Consider the following 17,768-nt stretch of genomic DNA (forward strand, 5'->3'; position numbering starts at 1 on the left):
GATGATTCTTCTTGTCTATGTTGACACGTACATTAGGAACGGCTAACATCGTTCTTGACAAGGAAAAGGAGACGGACGGGTCTCCAACCGGTATGTCGTCGTAATCAAATGTCAAGTCGATGACGAAAGCAATCATTTATGCTTGGACTTGTAACGTTTCTATTTGTTATAATCTTTCGTATCGTTGGGGGTTTATAAATCCATTCTTTTTTGTGGCTTCGAAATTATCTATTTTATCTCTATAAATTTTAATTTTTTTCTGTATATTAAATTTAGATTACGAGTATAAACAAAAAATCGCTATATAAACATCGTATTGCGACGACTGAGATATAACAGCATAAACATATATCATCATATATTATATTACGTACATTACGCATAGGGGAGAGGAAGTGACATGACGTTTACCTCATTCCCCCTTCTTATCCGTTATCTATTACCGTTACCAAATGACATCTTGCAACGAGAGTGACTATATGCATAGGAAATTACATAATAGAGCAGGAATAAGAAGGGTCCTACTCGAGGACGATCTTGTAGCCGTCACCCTCGTAACAGTGACGGCCGTCGGACAGCGGGCCGCAGGAGCAGCAGCGGCGGCACCCGCGGCGTGGCTCGGGGCACGGCTGGCAGCAGCGGATGGGCCACGCCGAGGGCGGGAAAACACACACGTGGAGCTTCACCACCACCTCAGGCGGCGGCGGCGGTTTATCGGGCTTTGGTTTTTCGTCCTTGGGAGGAGAAGAAGGTGGGGGTTTCGGCGGTTTGGTCTGGACGTCTTCGATCGCCTTGCAGGCGAGGCAGCGAAGCTTCCTGATGAAGCACTCAGGGTTGAAGGGGCCGGATACTGTGACGGTGTTCTTCTTCTCGTCGTAGACGATTGATTCGATGTTGAACCAGTCTCCGACGCATCGACCAATTTCCACACAAATTTGTCAGCACCAAGAGAGAGAGAGAGAGAGAGAGAGAGAGAGACGGTAGCTTACTTTGGAGCTTGCACAGAGCTTTCTTGATCTTCTTGGAGTTGGAGCAGCAGTGCAGGTCAACCTTGATGATTACGGTGGCTATCTGTGTCAAGGCGAGCAAGAAAAGCACATGCAAACAGACATGTATCAGTTTTGGCTTCCATGAACAAAAGTTTCAGCCTTCTTTTTCTTGTGTTGTGGAGCTTTTGACTCGGTAGAAAAGTCTATGAATGTTGAAGAACATCATGTTGATTCCAAAGTCCAAGAAAATCTAAACCAAGCAGAGAAATTTTATCTAAAAGAAGAAGGGTCAAATCCACAAGACCGATCTGTTTTTGATCATCCGGATTGCATGATGTGAGTTATCCAATTAACAAAGGACACATCAAAGAAAAACACAGCATGAAGTTGACCAACGCATAAAGATCCATGGCTGACAATAAATTCATCTTTATCCAGACAACTGGCTCACCACAGTGAAGACAGATCTTTAAGAGAGAGAGAGAGAGAGAGAGAGAGATGAACACCTCTGCCATCTCTCGAAAGTTATGAGATCCCACGCTGGGGGAGAAGCGGATAACCAAAGGCCCCCTTTATAGAGGCAGTCGACGAGCCAGGTAAACCGTTTTTTACTATTGTAATATAATTCTATCTTGATGTCCTTTATGACCAGGAGAAAGCGGCTGCCATTGCTTCTAGTTCTCCTTTTTGACTATTCTGATATAATTCTAACTTTTGCTTACAAAACACTGTTGCTTTCTATGATTAAAGCATATATTGGGTTTATTTTCTAACAACTTCAGATTTTAGAATATGTGATCTTTTGCTTATCAGACCAAATCACGGGTTAGAATACATAATAAATATTTGTGATGTCTAGATCAATCCGACTAATATGAAACTTTGAATATTTAAATATTTATTCGATAGTTGAGAAAGCCTTGGATGTTTGATCCGTATCAAAAACGAGTTTGGATGAAAAAAAGATTTTTTGTGAAACAGTGATTAACAGTATGACTAAATAATTGTTGCCCAAGACCTCCTCGGCCACATCTTGCCCAAGACCTCCTCGGCCTCCAGCTCCCAAAACCACGCCTGCGCGGCTCGCCCGCCTGCGTCGTGCTCCTCGGCTCCTCGGCTTTACGCCACCCAAGACATACTTGGCCGCTCCTCGGCTCTTCGGCTTTACGCCCCCCAAGACACGCGACCGCTCCTCAGCTCTTCGGCTTTACGCCACCCAAGACACACCTAGTCGCTCCTCGGCACTTCGGCTTTACGCCACCCAAGACACACCCGCGCGGCCAGCCCACCTGCGTCGTGCCCCTCGGCTCTTCGGCTTTACGCCACCCAAGACACACCCGGCCACTCCTCGGCTCTTCGGCTTTACGCCACCCAAGACACACCTGGTCGCTCCTCGGCTCTTCGGCTTTACGCCACCCAAGACACACCCGCGCGGCCAGCCCACCTACGTCGTGCCCCTCGGCTCTTCGGCTTTACGCCACCCAAGACACACCCGGCCGCTCCTCGGCTCTTCGGCTTTACGCCACCCGAGACCACACCTGCGCGGTTTACCCGCCTGCGTCGTGCCCCTCGGCTCTTCGGCTTTACGCCACCCAAGACACACCCGGCCGCTCCTCGGCTCTTTGGCTTTACGCCACCCGAGACCACACCTGCACGGTTTACCCGCCTGCGTCGTGCCCCTCGGCTCTTCGGCTTTACGCCACCCAAGACACACCTGGCCGCTCCTCGGCTCTTCGGCTTTACGCCACCCGAGACCACACCTGCGCGGTTTACCCGCCTGCGTCGTGCTCCTTGGACTCTAGATCCCGAGACCACACCTGCGCAGTTCACCCGCCAGCGTCGTGCTCCTCGGCCTCCAGATCCCGGGACACACCTACGCGGTTTACTCGCCTGCGTCGTGCTCCTCGGCCTCCAGATCCCTAGACCACACCTGCGCGGTTCACCCGCCAGCGTCGTGCTCCTTGGCCCCTACTCTCGAGACACACCTGCGCGGCCAGCCCGCCTGTGTCGTGTTCCTCGGCCCCTCGGCTCCATTCTCCCCGAAACCTCGTCCGCGCGGCCAGCCCGCCTGAAGACAGAAGCCATGCATCAGATTCCTCTTACAACAACCGATGCATAGCTCCTTTCGGGGGGGGGAATATGTTATGGGCAAAAATGGCAACCTGCCGACCATGACGTCAGCCACCCCAGGTGGACGCACTGCCCAAGGAAGCAAGCTTTAATGATGACCTGATGGGAGCACGTCGACCGAGGCTCACCCATACCCTGCGGCAGCTCGGCTCTCCACGCAATACCCACGACGACGTCAGATGCCATCAGAGGTACGGCCCTGCCTCGGCAAGCGGGCACGTCAGGTAACATCAAACTCATCTATAAATACCCCAGCGTTCTTAACGCCACGTGAGGCCACTTCTTCACTGGGAGCAACACAAGCACCACACACACTCGGAGGCTTCTCTTCCTCCAAAACCCTCTCCGCTTTCACTTACTTGATCGTCGGAGGGGTCGGACCGAGCTCCCGGCCCGACTTGTGTGCAGGTGCTGAGACGGTGTCGCCTCTTCCTAGCGCTGCGGCGGAGCTTCCACCCGACCCGAACTGTCGACCCGAACCGACCTGCCGACCCGAACTGCCGACTCGAACCACGGTGCCAGGCCGTCGGGAGACCCCGAGGAGCTGCGCTAGAGACCCCCACATTTCGGACCCCAGAACCGAGCCGCGTCGGCCCCGAGGCCACAGCTTAAACAGATGCCCCTCGCATCAACCCGTATGATAAACAAGACTGGATGGATTTTTCGATGAGATCTCTCCGATACCTAAGTTAATAACGAACCATAGATTTTTAGTAAAACAGTGACTGACCTTAATAACTATGACCAGATAATTGTTGTATTCTGCATGATAGGACCACAATTTATGTTTGTCCACTCGAGTTTTATTTGATTCTCGATCTGTAATGGACCATTTTACCCTTTGTTGTGCAACTATTCAGAGCTTGTAAAGTCTGTTTGTAATTTGCATTGTCTATAAAGTGTTTTTCGGAGATGTTTGCTTGTGGATCCCGAGTGAGGCCTTTTCTCTGTCCTGTTCTCTCTTTTTTGGGACCTAAGGGACCATGGGAGGCTTCGGGGAGGTTGACCTTTGCGGACGGACACGCAAGGGTGCCGCACGACTTAGGCGAAACCAGCTAAGTCCGTGACAAATGGTATCAGAGCGGGACAAGCACTCATAGAAACACTTAGCATGCAAACGTGGGGGACCTAGCGGGGCTGCATTGAGGGCAGTCAGCACACGCGTGATCGTTTGGTAGAAAACGGGCATGGAGATGTAGGGAAAAGGAGTCGATTAGAGGAGCGAGCATCTGAGATTGGCATTCAGAGGAATGGCCAACCCTCCGCACAAGAGGCACCACGAGAACAGACAAGCTTGGAAGAATGTGAAGCGCACAAAGGTTATTTTTGTGGCAATGCGATTCACACAACCTAGCCCCGTGAGGGACTTGATCATACGGAGGTATGATCGGGAGCTACTGGAAGCTCCACTTCGGTGAACAACACGACGGCAAGAAGGGCTATGGATTCAAGGAGTGAAGGCCATGGTACCGCAGAGGCGGGTCTTCCGTACGAGCATCGAATTTTGCATCGGATGAAAGCCTTGATCATCAGCATATGAGGGCTGTGTTCCACTAAGGAAAAAGTCCGGTATGATTGAAAAGAATATTTAAATATTTGTTCCATAGTTGAGGAAGACTTGCATGTTCGTATGAAAAACGAGGTCGGATGAAAAAGAGATTTTTTGTGAAACAGTGATTAACAGTATGACTAAATAATTGTTGCCATTGCCCTTTTAATTCATATGAGATCAGGAAAAACACATACATTTATGATTTTTCGACTTGTATTCTGTCGTGATATGATCACATTTTATGTTTATCCTCTAAAGTTTTATTTGATTCATTACCTTTGTCCACATCCAATGTTTTGGATCTAAACTATATTATTGAAGTGCATTATTGTGCCATGTGACAGTCGACGGCAGATCTTTTATCAAATATGACATCATTTTCATCAATAAAAACAATGTAAGTTTGATTGGCAGCATCGAAGTAAATGCAACCTTATCATTATGGCAGATCTAAACTAGCTTTCTCCTGGATGCTTGTTTTGTGTTTAGTCTGCCTTTTTGCTAATACAGAATAAAGGAGAGGAATTTAGAGGGAAGCAATGGTCATATTTCTTAGAGACAGTAATAGTGATCCTGCCATTCTCAATCTCCAGGAAGCTTTTAGAGGAACATACTTGGAAGTAAATCTGGGGACGCAGAATGTGCCATGGCCTGACCGACGATATCCGTGCCGAGGCTGGTAGTGTGGGAGGCCACCGAGCCGAGGATAGAGACAAGAAAAGACGACCAGACGTGTGGTTCACCATTGGCGGCCACCATTGACCGGCAGTCACCGAGCGTTGTCGCTGCCATCGTCATCAGGGTAGGTAATGCATCTCAATCCCAACCTGCGGTGAGATCATCTTTCTCGTCAATGTCGAGATGGACGGGAAAGTTTATTTTATGAAAGGTTTACTATAATTGAGATGTTCCTTCTTGTATTTTTTTTTTAAAGAATAACAACATATATTAATTTCTTTTTGATAGATTAAGCTGTTGGAATTGATAAATAATTACTCAATTCAATTCTTGAAATAATATAATTATTTTATGATATCTTCAAGAAAAGAAAACTATATTCCTTTTGAATCATATCTCAATCCTATTTGTTATAATCTTTCATGTTGTTGGGGGTTTATAATAAATCTATTCCTTTTTGTGGCTTCGAAATTATCTATCTGTTTTATCTGTATAAATTTTAATATATTTTTTTATTTTTATTTTGTATGTATATTAAATTTAGATTACGGGTATGAACCAAAATCTCTATATAAACATCATATTGCGACGACTGAGATATAACAGCATAAACATATATATCATCACATACGTACATTGCTGACAGAGGAAGTCACATGACGTTTACCTCTGTCCGCCTTATCCGTTATCTCTTACCCAATAACATCTTGCAACGAGAATAAGAATACGTATAGGAAACTACATAATAGAGCAGGACTGACAAGGCTCCTGCTCGACGATGATCCTGCAGCCGTCAAACTCGCGACAGGGACGGCAGGAGGCGGACGGCGGGGGGCCGTCGCAGGCACAGCAGTTGGGCCACCCCGGGGGCGGGAAAACACACACGTCTAAATTCACCTCCACCTCCACCTTAGGCGGCGGCGGCGGCGGCGGTGGCGGTGGCGGTGGTTTGACGGGTTTCGGCTTGATCTGGACACATATGATCACCTTGCAGGCGAGGCAGCGAAGCTTCTTGATGAAGCAGTCAGGGTTGAAGGGGCCGGATACTGTGATGGTGTTCTTCTTCTCGTCGTAGACGATTGATTCGATGTTGAACCGGTCTCCAACACAACGACCAATTTCCACAGAAATTAGTCAGCAAAAAGAGAGAGAGAGAGGGAGAGAGAGGGAGAAGGTAGCTTACTTTGGAGCTTGCACAGAGTTTTCTTGATCTTCTTGGAGCAGGTGCAGCAGTGCAGGTCCACCGTGATAATTACCGTGACGATCTGTTGTGTCAAGGCGAGCAAGAAAAGCACAAGCAAACAGACATGAATCAGTTTTGGCTTCCATGAACAAAAGTTTCAGCCTTCTTTTTCTTGCACGGTGGAGCTTTTGACTCGGTAGAAAAGTCAATGAATGTCGAAGAACATAATGTTGAATCCCAAGTCCAAGAAAATCTAAACCAAGCAGAGAAATTTCATCTAAAAGAAGAAGGGTCAAATCCACAAGACCGATCTATTTTTGGTCATCCGGATTGCATGATGTGAGTTATCCAATTAATAAAGAACACATCAAAGAAAAACACAGCATGAAGTTGACCAACACATAAACATCGATGGCCGACAATAAATTCATCTTTATCCTCACAATTAGCTCACCTCAGTGAAGACAGATTTTTAAGAGAGAGAGAGAGAGAGAGAGAGATGAACACCTCTGCCATCTCTCGAAAGTTAAGACCCCAGGTTGAGAAGCGGATAACCAAAGGCTCCCTCTATATAGCCAGTCGACGAGTCATCGATACAGTGACTGATCATTAATTGTATACTAAAGCCAGTACCACTCAATCATTATACTGATCATTAATTGTATATATTAGTTTTTTTCTGATAGATTAAGCTGTTGGAATTGGATAAATAATTACTCAATTCAATTCTTAAAATAATTATATTATTTTATGATATTTTCAAGAAAAGAAATTTATATTCTCGATAAGGAAAAGGAGAACGACGGGTCTCCAACCGGTATTATGGCGTTATCACATCTCAAGTCGATGACGAAAGCAATCACGTGACACAACTGCATCCACCATTTTCTACTGTATTTACTTTCTCGGTGGCCTCTTTTTCTCCGCCCACACATTCCAAATTTGTCATGTGAGTTTGTTGGCCATCCATCCTCATTTCCTTCACCATCGATCACTTCTTTATCGTTCTTCTTTTTGTCTCCATTTTCATTTACTTCACCTTTCTTCGTTTCGTCTCCATCTTCTACTTCTTCACCTTTCTTCGTTTCGTCTCCATCTTCTACTTCTTCACCTTCCTTCTCCCCATCTCCACCTTCCCTTTATTTCATCCCCATCTATTTCCCCTTCCTTCTTTTTATCTCCATCATCTTCTATTTCACCTTCCTTTTTTTCCTCCCCCTCTTTGGTTTCGCCTTCCTTCTCTTCCTCGCCATCCTCTTCTGCTTCACCTTCCTTCTTTTCTTCTCCACCCTCTTCTAAAACATGGTCATCTTCGTTCACATCCTTCTTGCCTTTGCTTTTCTCCTGTCCATCGGTCGGTGTCCGTTTCTTTGGTTTGCTTCTTCCCTTGCACTGTCCGCATGTAGCTGTGCCTTCTTCAGTCATTTCAACTGCATTGAAAGCTATATTATATATTAGCTACCAGATAGAGTGGCCGCCGGAAACAATGCAAAGAGGACTTTGCCAGCGACCAATCGGCGCATTTATAGCTAATGGTATGAGAATTTGCACAAATTGTAAAAGGAAACAAAATCAAAACAACGAATGGTATGAGAATTCAACATCAAAGACCAAAAACAACAAGAGCAAAAACAGGAGTAACACGAGTAGTAAAAACCCTACTTCCATCTCTAACAAGAAAGCGTCTGTCAAACGTCGCGCCAATGTGTAGCACCAAATACATACGTAATAGTCGGTGGGATAGATCCTGAAACCAACAAAAAAAGTAAATGCAACCCCGCTAAAGAGCACAGGAGCATGTTCTTGATAACCCCAGAAACACACACCCCATAAAGTAGGCAACTTTACGGCATCGAGCATCTGATACCAGGTTCTACGATCACCAACACTCGGAATTACCTTCTAAATCGATCCAAAACTTTCGAAACAAGTTTCCAGAAACATTAAGAATCACGAAATAGCAAGAAGGCGAACATCCGTGGGCAATTCACGGAACCCTAGCTGGATCGAGCCAATTTTATCTCGTTCGGAAGAGGCATCCCAAGTATGGTATGAAATTTAAGCCACGACGAGATTGGTGTCGAAGAAGAGACGTACCTGATGGAGACCACGGCGCTTCGAGCGATCGAAACGTGCCAAATAGAGAGAAGAGTACGAAAACCCCTTCCCGGAATCGGAAAGGGCACCTTTTCTTCCCTCTTCCCCGCCCGGCTTAATAGGTCGGATCACCTGTTCCATCCAATGCAGAATACAGTGTACTCTCCATGCAAAGGCATGGGTACCACCACTTCGAGACGGAGGCAGCACCCTAGATCAGTGTTTCCTGATTTGGAGTATACAGGCAGTGTCCTTTCCGGACCCCAAACCCGAGTTCAATGTGGTTTCGCGGCCGTGGTCATTGGCCGATTACTTCCGCCTTGAAATGATGCGGATCCTCTCCATAATGCACCTTTAAATTGAAACCGTTCAAGTCCCCTTACCATGTGGCTATCCACTGAGACTGGCCCCAGCTTTCCATATGTATGGTCCCCTGTGTATGCTGGAATCGCATTGGCATTGGAGGGGATCCTTGGGTGTCCTCGGAAGAACCCAATGGTGCCGCCATCCCAGAGTAGTTCCACATGGCATGGCAAGGAGATTCACTTGTCCCAGTGTGTTTTTACCCGTTTCTGGCCCTATGCGGAAGAAACGTGCCTCCTAATTGGCGGCAGGCATGTAGGGGGCATGGGTCCACCTCTCCATAAGAGGGACAAACGTGTCACGTACGCATCACATGATAACGATCGGTGCCTCGTCGGGAAACGGATCGGGTACCATTAGGAAGACTATAGTACGAACCCGACTCTGGTATTCGAATCCGAACCCAGTCTACCCGAACCTGATTCGAGCGGGTTGGATGGACTTGAATACCGAAATGTCCGACTCGTTGTGACCCCAAGTTGGGGATTTGATACGTAAGCCAACCGGGAGGTCGTCGTCAAGGTCGAGTTGGTTTCGCTTTGGCATTCTGGTAAGCACCTTCTGTTCGCTTTCCAATCTTGTAGCTGTCGATCCCACTTCGTTCTTTTCTTCTTCCTGTGTTCTTGTGTTTGGGCCGCTGTTTTATTAATGCCGGCACGGTGTACAGCGAGAGGATTATTGTTGAAACTGTTCGATCCAGAAACGTCAGATGTTAGCACTCGGTGCTTGTTTGTTGAATCACACAAGGTACCGTTCATTAGTCTCCAGCAGTGCAATCAATTCCCAGTTTTTGGATCGTTTGAATCTGCATATTTGTCCAGTAGAATGTTCCAAGCACAACTTATAGTTCTCCTTTATGACTATTCTAATATAATTCTGACTTGTTGTGCAGGTAAATCCTTACAAAACACTTTTGCTCTCTATGATTAAAGCATATATTGGGTTTATTTCCTAACAACTTCAGCTTTTAGAATATGTGATATTTGGATATCAGAGCAAATCATGAGTTAGAATACATGATGGATGGATGTTGGTGATATTTAGACCAACCCGATTCAAGTCGTGTATAAGAAATCTGATGTGATTGTAGAGTAGGTTCGAATATTTGCTTGATAGTTAAGGAAGCTCGGATTCTTACTTCATGATCGACCCGTATGATAAACAAGACTGGATGGATTTTTCGATGAGATCTCTCCGATACCTAAATTAATAACGAACCAGAGATTTTTAGTAAAACAGTGACTGACCTTAATAATTATGACCAGATAATTACTGTATTCTGCATGATAGGACCACAATTTATGTTTGTCCACTCGAGTTTTATTTGATTCATTAACTTTGTCCCCGATCAATGTTTCGTATGGATCTAAACTACATCGTAGAAGTGCATTAATGTGCCAGATTGTCACGAACAAACTTCTAAACAGGATGTTTGATTTAATACTTATGTATGTCCGTGTCTTTTGGTGTGTTCATGCTTTATACAGCATGTAGAGGGACGACCGAAGGCTTAATAGTCTCATTTTAGTTGGGATGGGGGCCGCTTTAGGCTTGTAAATAAAGGATGTGTCATGTGGACACGTGTGAGTGATTCTCGGTCTGTAATGGACCATTTTACCCTTTGTTGTGCAACTGTTCGGAGCTTGTAAAGTCTGTTTGTAATTTGCATTGTCTATAAAGTGTTTTTCGGAGATGTTTGCTTGTGGATCCCGAGTGAGGCATTTTCTCTGTCCTGTTCTCTCTTTTGTGGGACCTAAGGGACCATGGGAGGCTTCGGGGAGGCTGACCTTTGCGGACGGACACGCAAGGGTGCCGCACGACTTAGGCGAAACCAGCTAAGTCCGTGACAGATTGTATCAGAGCGGGACAAGCACTCATAGAAACACTTAGCATGCAAACGTGGGGGACCTAGCGGGGCTGCATTGAGGGCAGTCAGCACACGCGTGACCGTTTGGTAGAAAACGGGCATGGAGATGTAGGGAAAAGGAGTCGATTAGAGGAGCGAGCATCTGAGATTGGCATTCAGAGGAATGGCCAACCCTCCGCACAAGAGGCAACACGAGAACAGACAAGCTTGGAAGAATGTGAAGCGCACAAAGGTTATTTTTGTGGCAATGCGATTCACACAACCTAGCCCCGTGAGGGACTTGATCATACGGAGGTATGATCGGGAGCTACTGGAAGCTCCACTTCGGTGAACAACACGACGGCAAGAAGGGCTATGGATTCAAGGAGTGAAGGCCATGGTACCGCAGAGGCGGGTCTTCCGTACGAGCATCGAATTTTGCATCGGATGAAAGCCTTGATCATCAGCATATGAGGGCTGTGTTCCACTAAGGGAAAAGTCCGGTATGATTGAAAAGAATATTTAAATATTTGTTCCATAGTTGAGGAAGACTTGCATGTTCGTATGAAAAACGAGGTCGGATGAAAAAGAGATTTTTTGTGAAACAGTGATTAACAGTATGACTAAATAATTGTTGCCATTGCCCTTTTAATTCATATGAGATCAGGAAAAACACATACATTTATGATTTTTCGACTTGTATTCTGTCGTGATATGATCACATTTTATGTTTATCCTCTAAAGTTTTATTTGATTCATTACCTTTGTCCACATCCAATGTTTTGGATCTAAACTATATTATCGAAGTGCATTCATGTGCTGGATGGCACATCTAAACTATATCACTGAGGTGCATTATTGTGCCATGTGACACTTCTTAGGGGAATAATTGAAGATGTCTCTTTTATTAAATATGATATCATTTTCATCAATAAAAATAATGTAAGTTTGTCATCTTGATTTGTAGCATCGAAGTAAATGCAACCTTATCATTATGGCAGATCTAAACTAGCTTTCTCCTGGATGCTTGTTTTGTGTTTAGTCTGCCTTTTTGCTAATACAGAATAAAGGAGAGGAATTTAGAGGGAAGCAATGGTCATATTTCTTAGAGACAGTAATAGTGATCCTGCCATTCTCAATCTCCAGGAAGCTTTTAGAGGAACATACTTGGAAGTAAATCTGGGGACGCAGAATGTGCCATGGCCTGACCGACGATATCCGTGCCGAGGCTGGTAGTGTGGGAGGCCACCGAGCCAAGGATGGAGACAAAGAAAAGACGACCAGATTGGCGGCCACCATTGACCGGCAGTCACCGAGCGTTGTCGCTGCCATCGTCATCAGGGTAGGTAATGCATCTCAATCCCAACCTGCGGTGAGATCATCTTTCTCGTCAATGTCGAGATGGACGGGAAAGTTTATTTTTCTTTTTCTTGCACGGTGGAGCTTTTGACTCGGTAGAAAAGTCAATGAATGTCGAAGAACATCATGTTGAATCCAAAGTCCAAGAAAATCTAAACCAAGCAGAGAAATTTTATCTAAAAGAAGAAGGATCAAATCCACAAGACCGATCTGTTTTTGGTCATCCGGATTGCATGATGTGAGTTATCCAATTAATACAGAACACATCAAAGAAAAACACAACATGAAGTTGACCAACACATAAACATCCATGGCCGACAATAAATTCATCTTTATCCTCACAATTAGCTCACCACAGTGAAGACAGATTTTTAAGAGAGAGAGAGAGAGAGAGAGAGAGAGAGAGAGAGAGAGAGAGAGAGAGAGAGATGAACACCTCTGCCATCTCTCGAAAGTTAAGACCCCAAGCTGGTTGAGAAGCGGATAACCAAAGGCTCCCTCTATATAGGCAGTCGACGAGTCACCAATACAATGACTGATCATTAATTGTGTACTAAGGCCGGTAGCACTCAATCATTATATAGATTTTTATTTTTTATTTTTATTTTTAAAAGGGTTACAACATATATTAATTTTTTTCTGATAGATTAAGCTGTTGGAATTGGATAAATAATTACTCAATTCAATTCTTAAAATAATTATATTATTTTATGATATTTTCAAGAAAAGAAATTTATATTCTCGATAAGGCAAAGGAGACGGACGGGTCTCCAACCGGTAGCATGCATGGGGCATGGGTCCACCTCTCCATAAGAGGGGCAAACGTGTTACGTACGCATCACATGATAACGATCGGTGCCTCGTCGTGAAACGGATCGGGTACTAGTACGAACCCGACTCTGGTACTTGAATTCCGAAATGTCCGACCCGTTGTGACCCCAAGTTGAGGATTTGATATGTAAGCCAACCGGGAGGTCGTCGTCAAGGTCGAGTTGGTTTCGCTTTGGCATTCTGGTAAGCAGCTTCTGTTCGCTTTCCAATTTTGTAGCTGTCGATCCCACTTCGTTCTTTCTTCTTCCTGTGTTCTTGTGTTTGGGCCGCTGTTTTATTAATGCCGGCATGGGGTACAGCGAGAGGACTATTGTTGAAACTGTTCGATCCAGAAACGTAAGATGTTAGCACTCGGTGCTTGTTTGTTGAATCACGCAAGGCACTGTTCATTAGTCTCCAGCAGTGCAATCAAGTCCCAGTTTTTGGATCGTTTGAATCTGCATATTAGTCAAGTAGAATGTTCCAAGCACAACTTCTAGTTCTCCTTTTGTTACTATTCTAATATAATTCTGACTTGATGTTCAGCTAAATCCTTACAAAACACTTTTGCTTTCTATGATTAAAGCATATATTGGGTTTATTTCCTAACAACTTCAGCTTTTAGAATACGTGATATTTGGATATCAGAGCAAATCATGAGTTAGAATACATGATGGATAGATGTTGATGATGCTTAGATCAATCCGATTCGATTCAAGCCCGTCGTGCATAAGAAGTCTGATCTGATTGAAGAGAATGTTCGAATGTTTGCTTGATAATTGAGGAAGCTATCGGACCCTTATTCCATGGTCGACAAATCAAGATGATAAACTAAGAAGTTCCATCTACTATTCACGTAAGAAGTTCCATGGTCGACAAATCAAGATGATTCACTCTCTCTCTCTCTCTCTATATATATATATATATATAATCACCGAACATCGTATAGCGACGACTGAGATATAACAGCATAAACATATATCATGACATATTATATTACGTACATTACTGACAGAGGAAGTCACATGACGTTTACCTCAGTCCACCATCTTATCCGTTAACTATTACTGTTATCCAATAACATCTTGCAACGAGAATAACTATACGTATAGGAAATTACATAATAGAGCAGGACTGATAAGGCTCCTGCCCGACGATGATCTTGCAACCGCCAACCTCGCAGCCGGGACGGCAGGCGGCGGACGGCGGGGGGTCGTCGCAGACCCAGCCGCAGGAGCAGCAGCGGCGGCACCCGCTGCGTGGCTCGAAGCAGGGGCACGGTTGGCGACAGCAGTTGGGCCACCCCTGGGGCGGGAAAACACACACGGGCGGCCTCACCCCGGCCTCCGGGAACGGCCTACATGGTGGCGGTGACGGGACGTCGCAGATCCAGCCGCAGGTGCAGCAGCGGCGGCACCCTTGGCGCGGATCGACGCAGGGGCACGGCTGTTTGCAGCAGACGGGCCACCCCGTGGGCGGGAAACCACACATGGGCGGCCTCACCACGGCCTCCGGCAACGGGACTGGATTGGGCCTCCATGGTGGCAATGACGGAACGTCGCAGATCCAGCCGCAGGTGCAGCAGCGGCGGCACCCTTGGCGCGGATCGAAGCAGGGGCACGGCTGTTTGCAGCAGACGGGCCACACCGAGGGCCGGCAAACACACACGTGTGGCGGGCAAACACACACGGGTGGCGGGCAAACACACACGGGTGGCAGGCAAACACACACGGGCGGCGGCGGTGGCGGTGGCGGTGGCGGCGGCGGCGGTGGCAGCGGCGGTTTTGCCGGCTCTTTGATATGGACGCCTTTGATCACCTTGCATGCGAGGCAGAGAAGCTCCTTGATGAAGCAGTCAGGGTTGAAGGGGCCGGATACTGTGACGGTGTTCTTCTTCTCGTCAAAGACGATTGATTGGATGTTGAACCATTCTCCAACACATCGACCAATTTCCACAAAAATTTGTCAGCACCGAGAGAGAGAGAGAGAGAGAGAGAGAGAGAGAGACGGTAGCTTACTTTGGAGCTCGCACAGAGCTTTCTTGATCTTCCTGGAGCAGGTGCAGCATTGCAGGTCAACCTTGATAATTACCGTGACTATCTGTGCCAAGGCGAGCAAGAGAAGCACATGCAAACAGACATGAATCAGTTTTGGCTTCCATGAACAAAAGTTTCAGCCTTCTTTTTCTTGTGTTGTGGAGCTTTTGACTCAGTAACAGAGTCAAAGAATGTTGAAGAACATCATGTTGAATCCAAAGTCCAAGAAAATCTAAACCGAGCAGATATTTTTTATCTAAAAGAAGAAGGGTCAAATCCACAAGACCGATCGATATCCTGTTTGTTTTTGGTCATCCGGATTGCATGATGTGAGTTATCCAATTAATAAAGAACAAATAAAAGAAAAACACAGCATCAAGTTGACCAACACATAAACATCCATGGCTGACAATAAATTCATCTTTATCCTCACGATTAGCTCACCACAGTGAACACAGATTTTTAAGAGAGAGAGAGAGAGAGAGAGAGAGAGAGAGAGAGAGAGAGATGAACACCTCGGCCATCTCTCGAAAGTTTTGAGACCCAAGCTGGTGTAGAAGCGGATAACCAAAGCCTCCCTTTATAGAGGCAGTCGACGGGCCACCAACACAATGACTGATCAAGAATAAAGCTTTTCTCGTATCTACCCTCGCACGATTCATGGCCATGTTTAAAGCACCCTTACCTTCGCGAGTACTGCTTCCGGAGGTTGTTCGAACGTCACGAGTCACACGAAGAAGCCATGTGTGGTGCGGCTGAGCGTTCTCAGTGTGCGTTGTATATGGCACTGTTTATCGAGTCTGGAAAATGAGCCAGTAAAGATTCAGAGCCAATGTAGTTTGAGAGAGATTATTTTCGTGACTCAAACAAATACTCTGGTTTTTCGGGTTGCAGAAGAACAAGTTTACCGTCCCAAGACTGAAAACTCGACATACAGAAGAACAAGTACTCAAAACCAATCTTTCGTTCTGTCTTCTTCCTGTGTTCCTTGTGTTTGGGGCGCTGTTTTATTACTGCCGGCACGGGGTACAGGGACAGGATTCTTGTTGAGATAACTCACTACTGTCTCCATTTTGTTCATGGCCTCGCGGCCATTATCACTCGCTACTTGTTTGTTGAATCACAGAAGGCACCGTTCCTTCGTCTCCGGCAGTGCAATCGATACTAAATTCATCTTTATCCAGACAACTGGCTCACCACAGTGAAGACAGATCTTTAAGAGAGAGAGAGAGAGAGAGAGAGAGATGAACACCTCTGCCATCTCTCGAAAGTTATGAGATCCCACGCTGGGGGAGAAGCGGATAACCAAAGGCCCCCTTTATAGAGGCAGTCGACGAGCCAGGTAAACCGTTTTTTACTATTGTAATATAATTCTATCTTGATGTCCTTTATGACCAGGAGAAAGCGGCTGCCATTGCTTCTAGTTCTCCTTTTTGACTATTCTGATATAATTCTAACTTTTGCTTACAAAACACTGTTGCTTTCTATGATTAAAGCATATATTGGGTTTATTTTCTAACAACTTCAGATTTTAGAATATGTGATCTTTTGCTTATCAGACCAAATCACGGGTTAGAATACATAATAAATATTTGTGATGTCTAGATCAATCCGACTAATATGAAACTTTGAATATTTAAATATTTATTCGATAGTTGAGAAAGCCTTGGATGTTTGATCCGTATCAAAAACGAGTTTGGATGAAAAAAAGATTTTTTGTGAAACAGTGATTAATAGTATGACTAAATAATTGTTGTCATTGCCCTTTTAATTCATATGAGATAAGGAAAAACACATGTATTTATGATTTTTCGACTTGTATTCTGCGTGATAAGATCACATTTTATGTTTATCCTCTAAAGTTTTATTTGATTCATTACCTTGGTCCACATACAATGTTTTGGATCTAAACTATATTATTGAAGTGCATTATTGTGCCATGTGACAGTCGACGGCAGATCTTTTATCAAATATGACATCATTTTCATCAATAAAAACAATGTAAGTTTGATTGGCAGCATCGAAGTAAATGCAACCTTATCATTATGGCAGATCTAAACTAGCTTTCTCCTGGATGCTTGTTTTGTGTTTAGTCTGCCTTTTTGCTAATACAGAATAAAGGAGAGGAATTTAGAGGGAAGCAATGGTCATATTTCTTAGTGATCCTGCCATTCTCAATCTCCAGGAAGCTTTTAGAGTAACATACTTGGAAGTAAATCTGGGGATGCAGAATGTGCCATGGCCTGACCGACCATATCCGTACCAAGGTTGGTAGTGTGGGAGGCCACCGAGCCGAGGATAGAGACAAGAAAAGACGACCAGACGTGTGGTTCACCATTGGCTGCCACCATTGACCGGCAGTCACCGAGCGTTGTCGCTGCCATCGTCTTCACGGTAGGTAATGCAGCTCAATCCCAACCTGCGGTGAGATCATCTTTCTCGTCAATGTCGAGATGGACGGGAAAGTTTATTTTATGAAAGGTATACTATAATTGAGATGTTCCTTCTTGTATTTTTTTTTTAAAGAATAACAACATATATTAATTTCTTTTTGATAGATTAAGCTGTTGGAATTGATAAATAATTACTCAATTCAATTCTTGAAATAATATAATTATTTTATGATATCTTCAAGAAAAGAAAACTATATTCCTTTTGAATCATATCTCAATCCTATTTGTTATAATCTTTCATGTTGTTGGGGGTTTATAATAAATCTATTCCT

The 17,768-nt window shown here is 45.0% G+C and overlaps 3 protein-coding genes across 4 annotated transcripts; all 3 read right to left on the reverse strand.

The window, feature by feature from the left end:
• Window positions 1–333: 333 nt before the first annotated feature.
• LOC135665728 (heavy metal-associated isoprenylated plant protein 43-like) lies at window positions 334–1,559 on the reverse strand. Its single transcript, XM_065177388.1, has 3 exons — window positions 1,496–1,559; window positions 990–1,071; window positions 334–904 (listed from the first exon to the last, which is right to left on the reverse strand). Exons 1-3 carry the CDS (start codon window positions 1,502–1,504, stop codon window positions 522–524), a joined length of 474 nt encoding a protein of 157 aa, XP_065033460.1. The 5' UTR covers window positions 1,505–1,559; the 3' UTR covers window positions 334–521.
• Window positions 1,560–5,942: 4,383 nt separating this feature from the next.
• LOC135586177 (protein PYRICULARIA ORYZAE RESISTANCE 21-like) lies at window positions 5,943–7,090 on the reverse strand. Of its 2 annotated transcripts, none has more exons than XR_010509452.1 (3): window positions 6,987–7,084; window positions 6,533–6,614; window positions 5,943–6,449 (listed from the first exon to the last, which is right to left on the reverse strand). XR_010509452.1 is itself a non-coding variant. In XM_009399967.3 (3 exons), the coding sequence occupies exons 1-3, from the start codon at window positions 7,046–7,048 to the stop codon at window positions 6,088–6,090; spliced, it is 453 nt and encodes a 150-aa protein (XP_009398242.2). In that variant the 5' UTR covers window positions 7,049–7,090; the 3' UTR covers window positions 5,943–6,087. The 2 variants fall into 2 exon arrangements, 1 of the variants encoding a protein (XP_009398242.2); XM_009399967.3 differs by having other exon boundaries at window positions 7,040–7,090.
• Window positions 7,091–13,963: 6,873 nt separating this feature from the next.
• Window positions 13,964–15,634, reverse strand: LOC135665759 (protein PYRICULARIA ORYZAE RESISTANCE 21-like). The gene is made up of 3 exons (XM_065177398.1): window positions 15,559–15,634; window positions 15,026–15,107; window positions 13,964–14,938 (listed from the first exon to the last, which is right to left on the reverse strand). The coding sequence occupies exons 1-3, from the start codon at window positions 15,565–15,567 to the stop codon at window positions 14,124–14,126; spliced, it is 906 nt and encodes a 301-aa protein (XP_065033470.1). The 5' UTR covers window positions 15,568–15,634; the 3' UTR covers window positions 13,964–14,123.
• Between the last annotated feature and the right edge of the window lie 2,134 nt (window positions 15,635–17,768).

This window comes from Musa acuminata, chromosome BXJ1-4 (assembly GCF_036884655.1).
Source record: "Musa acuminata AAA Group cultivar baxijiao chromosome BXJ1-4, Cavendish_Baxijiao_AAA, whole genome shotgun sequence".
In the NCBI taxonomy this organism is placed as follows: Eukaryota; Viridiplantae; Streptophyta; class Magnoliopsida; order Zingiberales; family Musaceae; genus Musa; species Musa acuminata.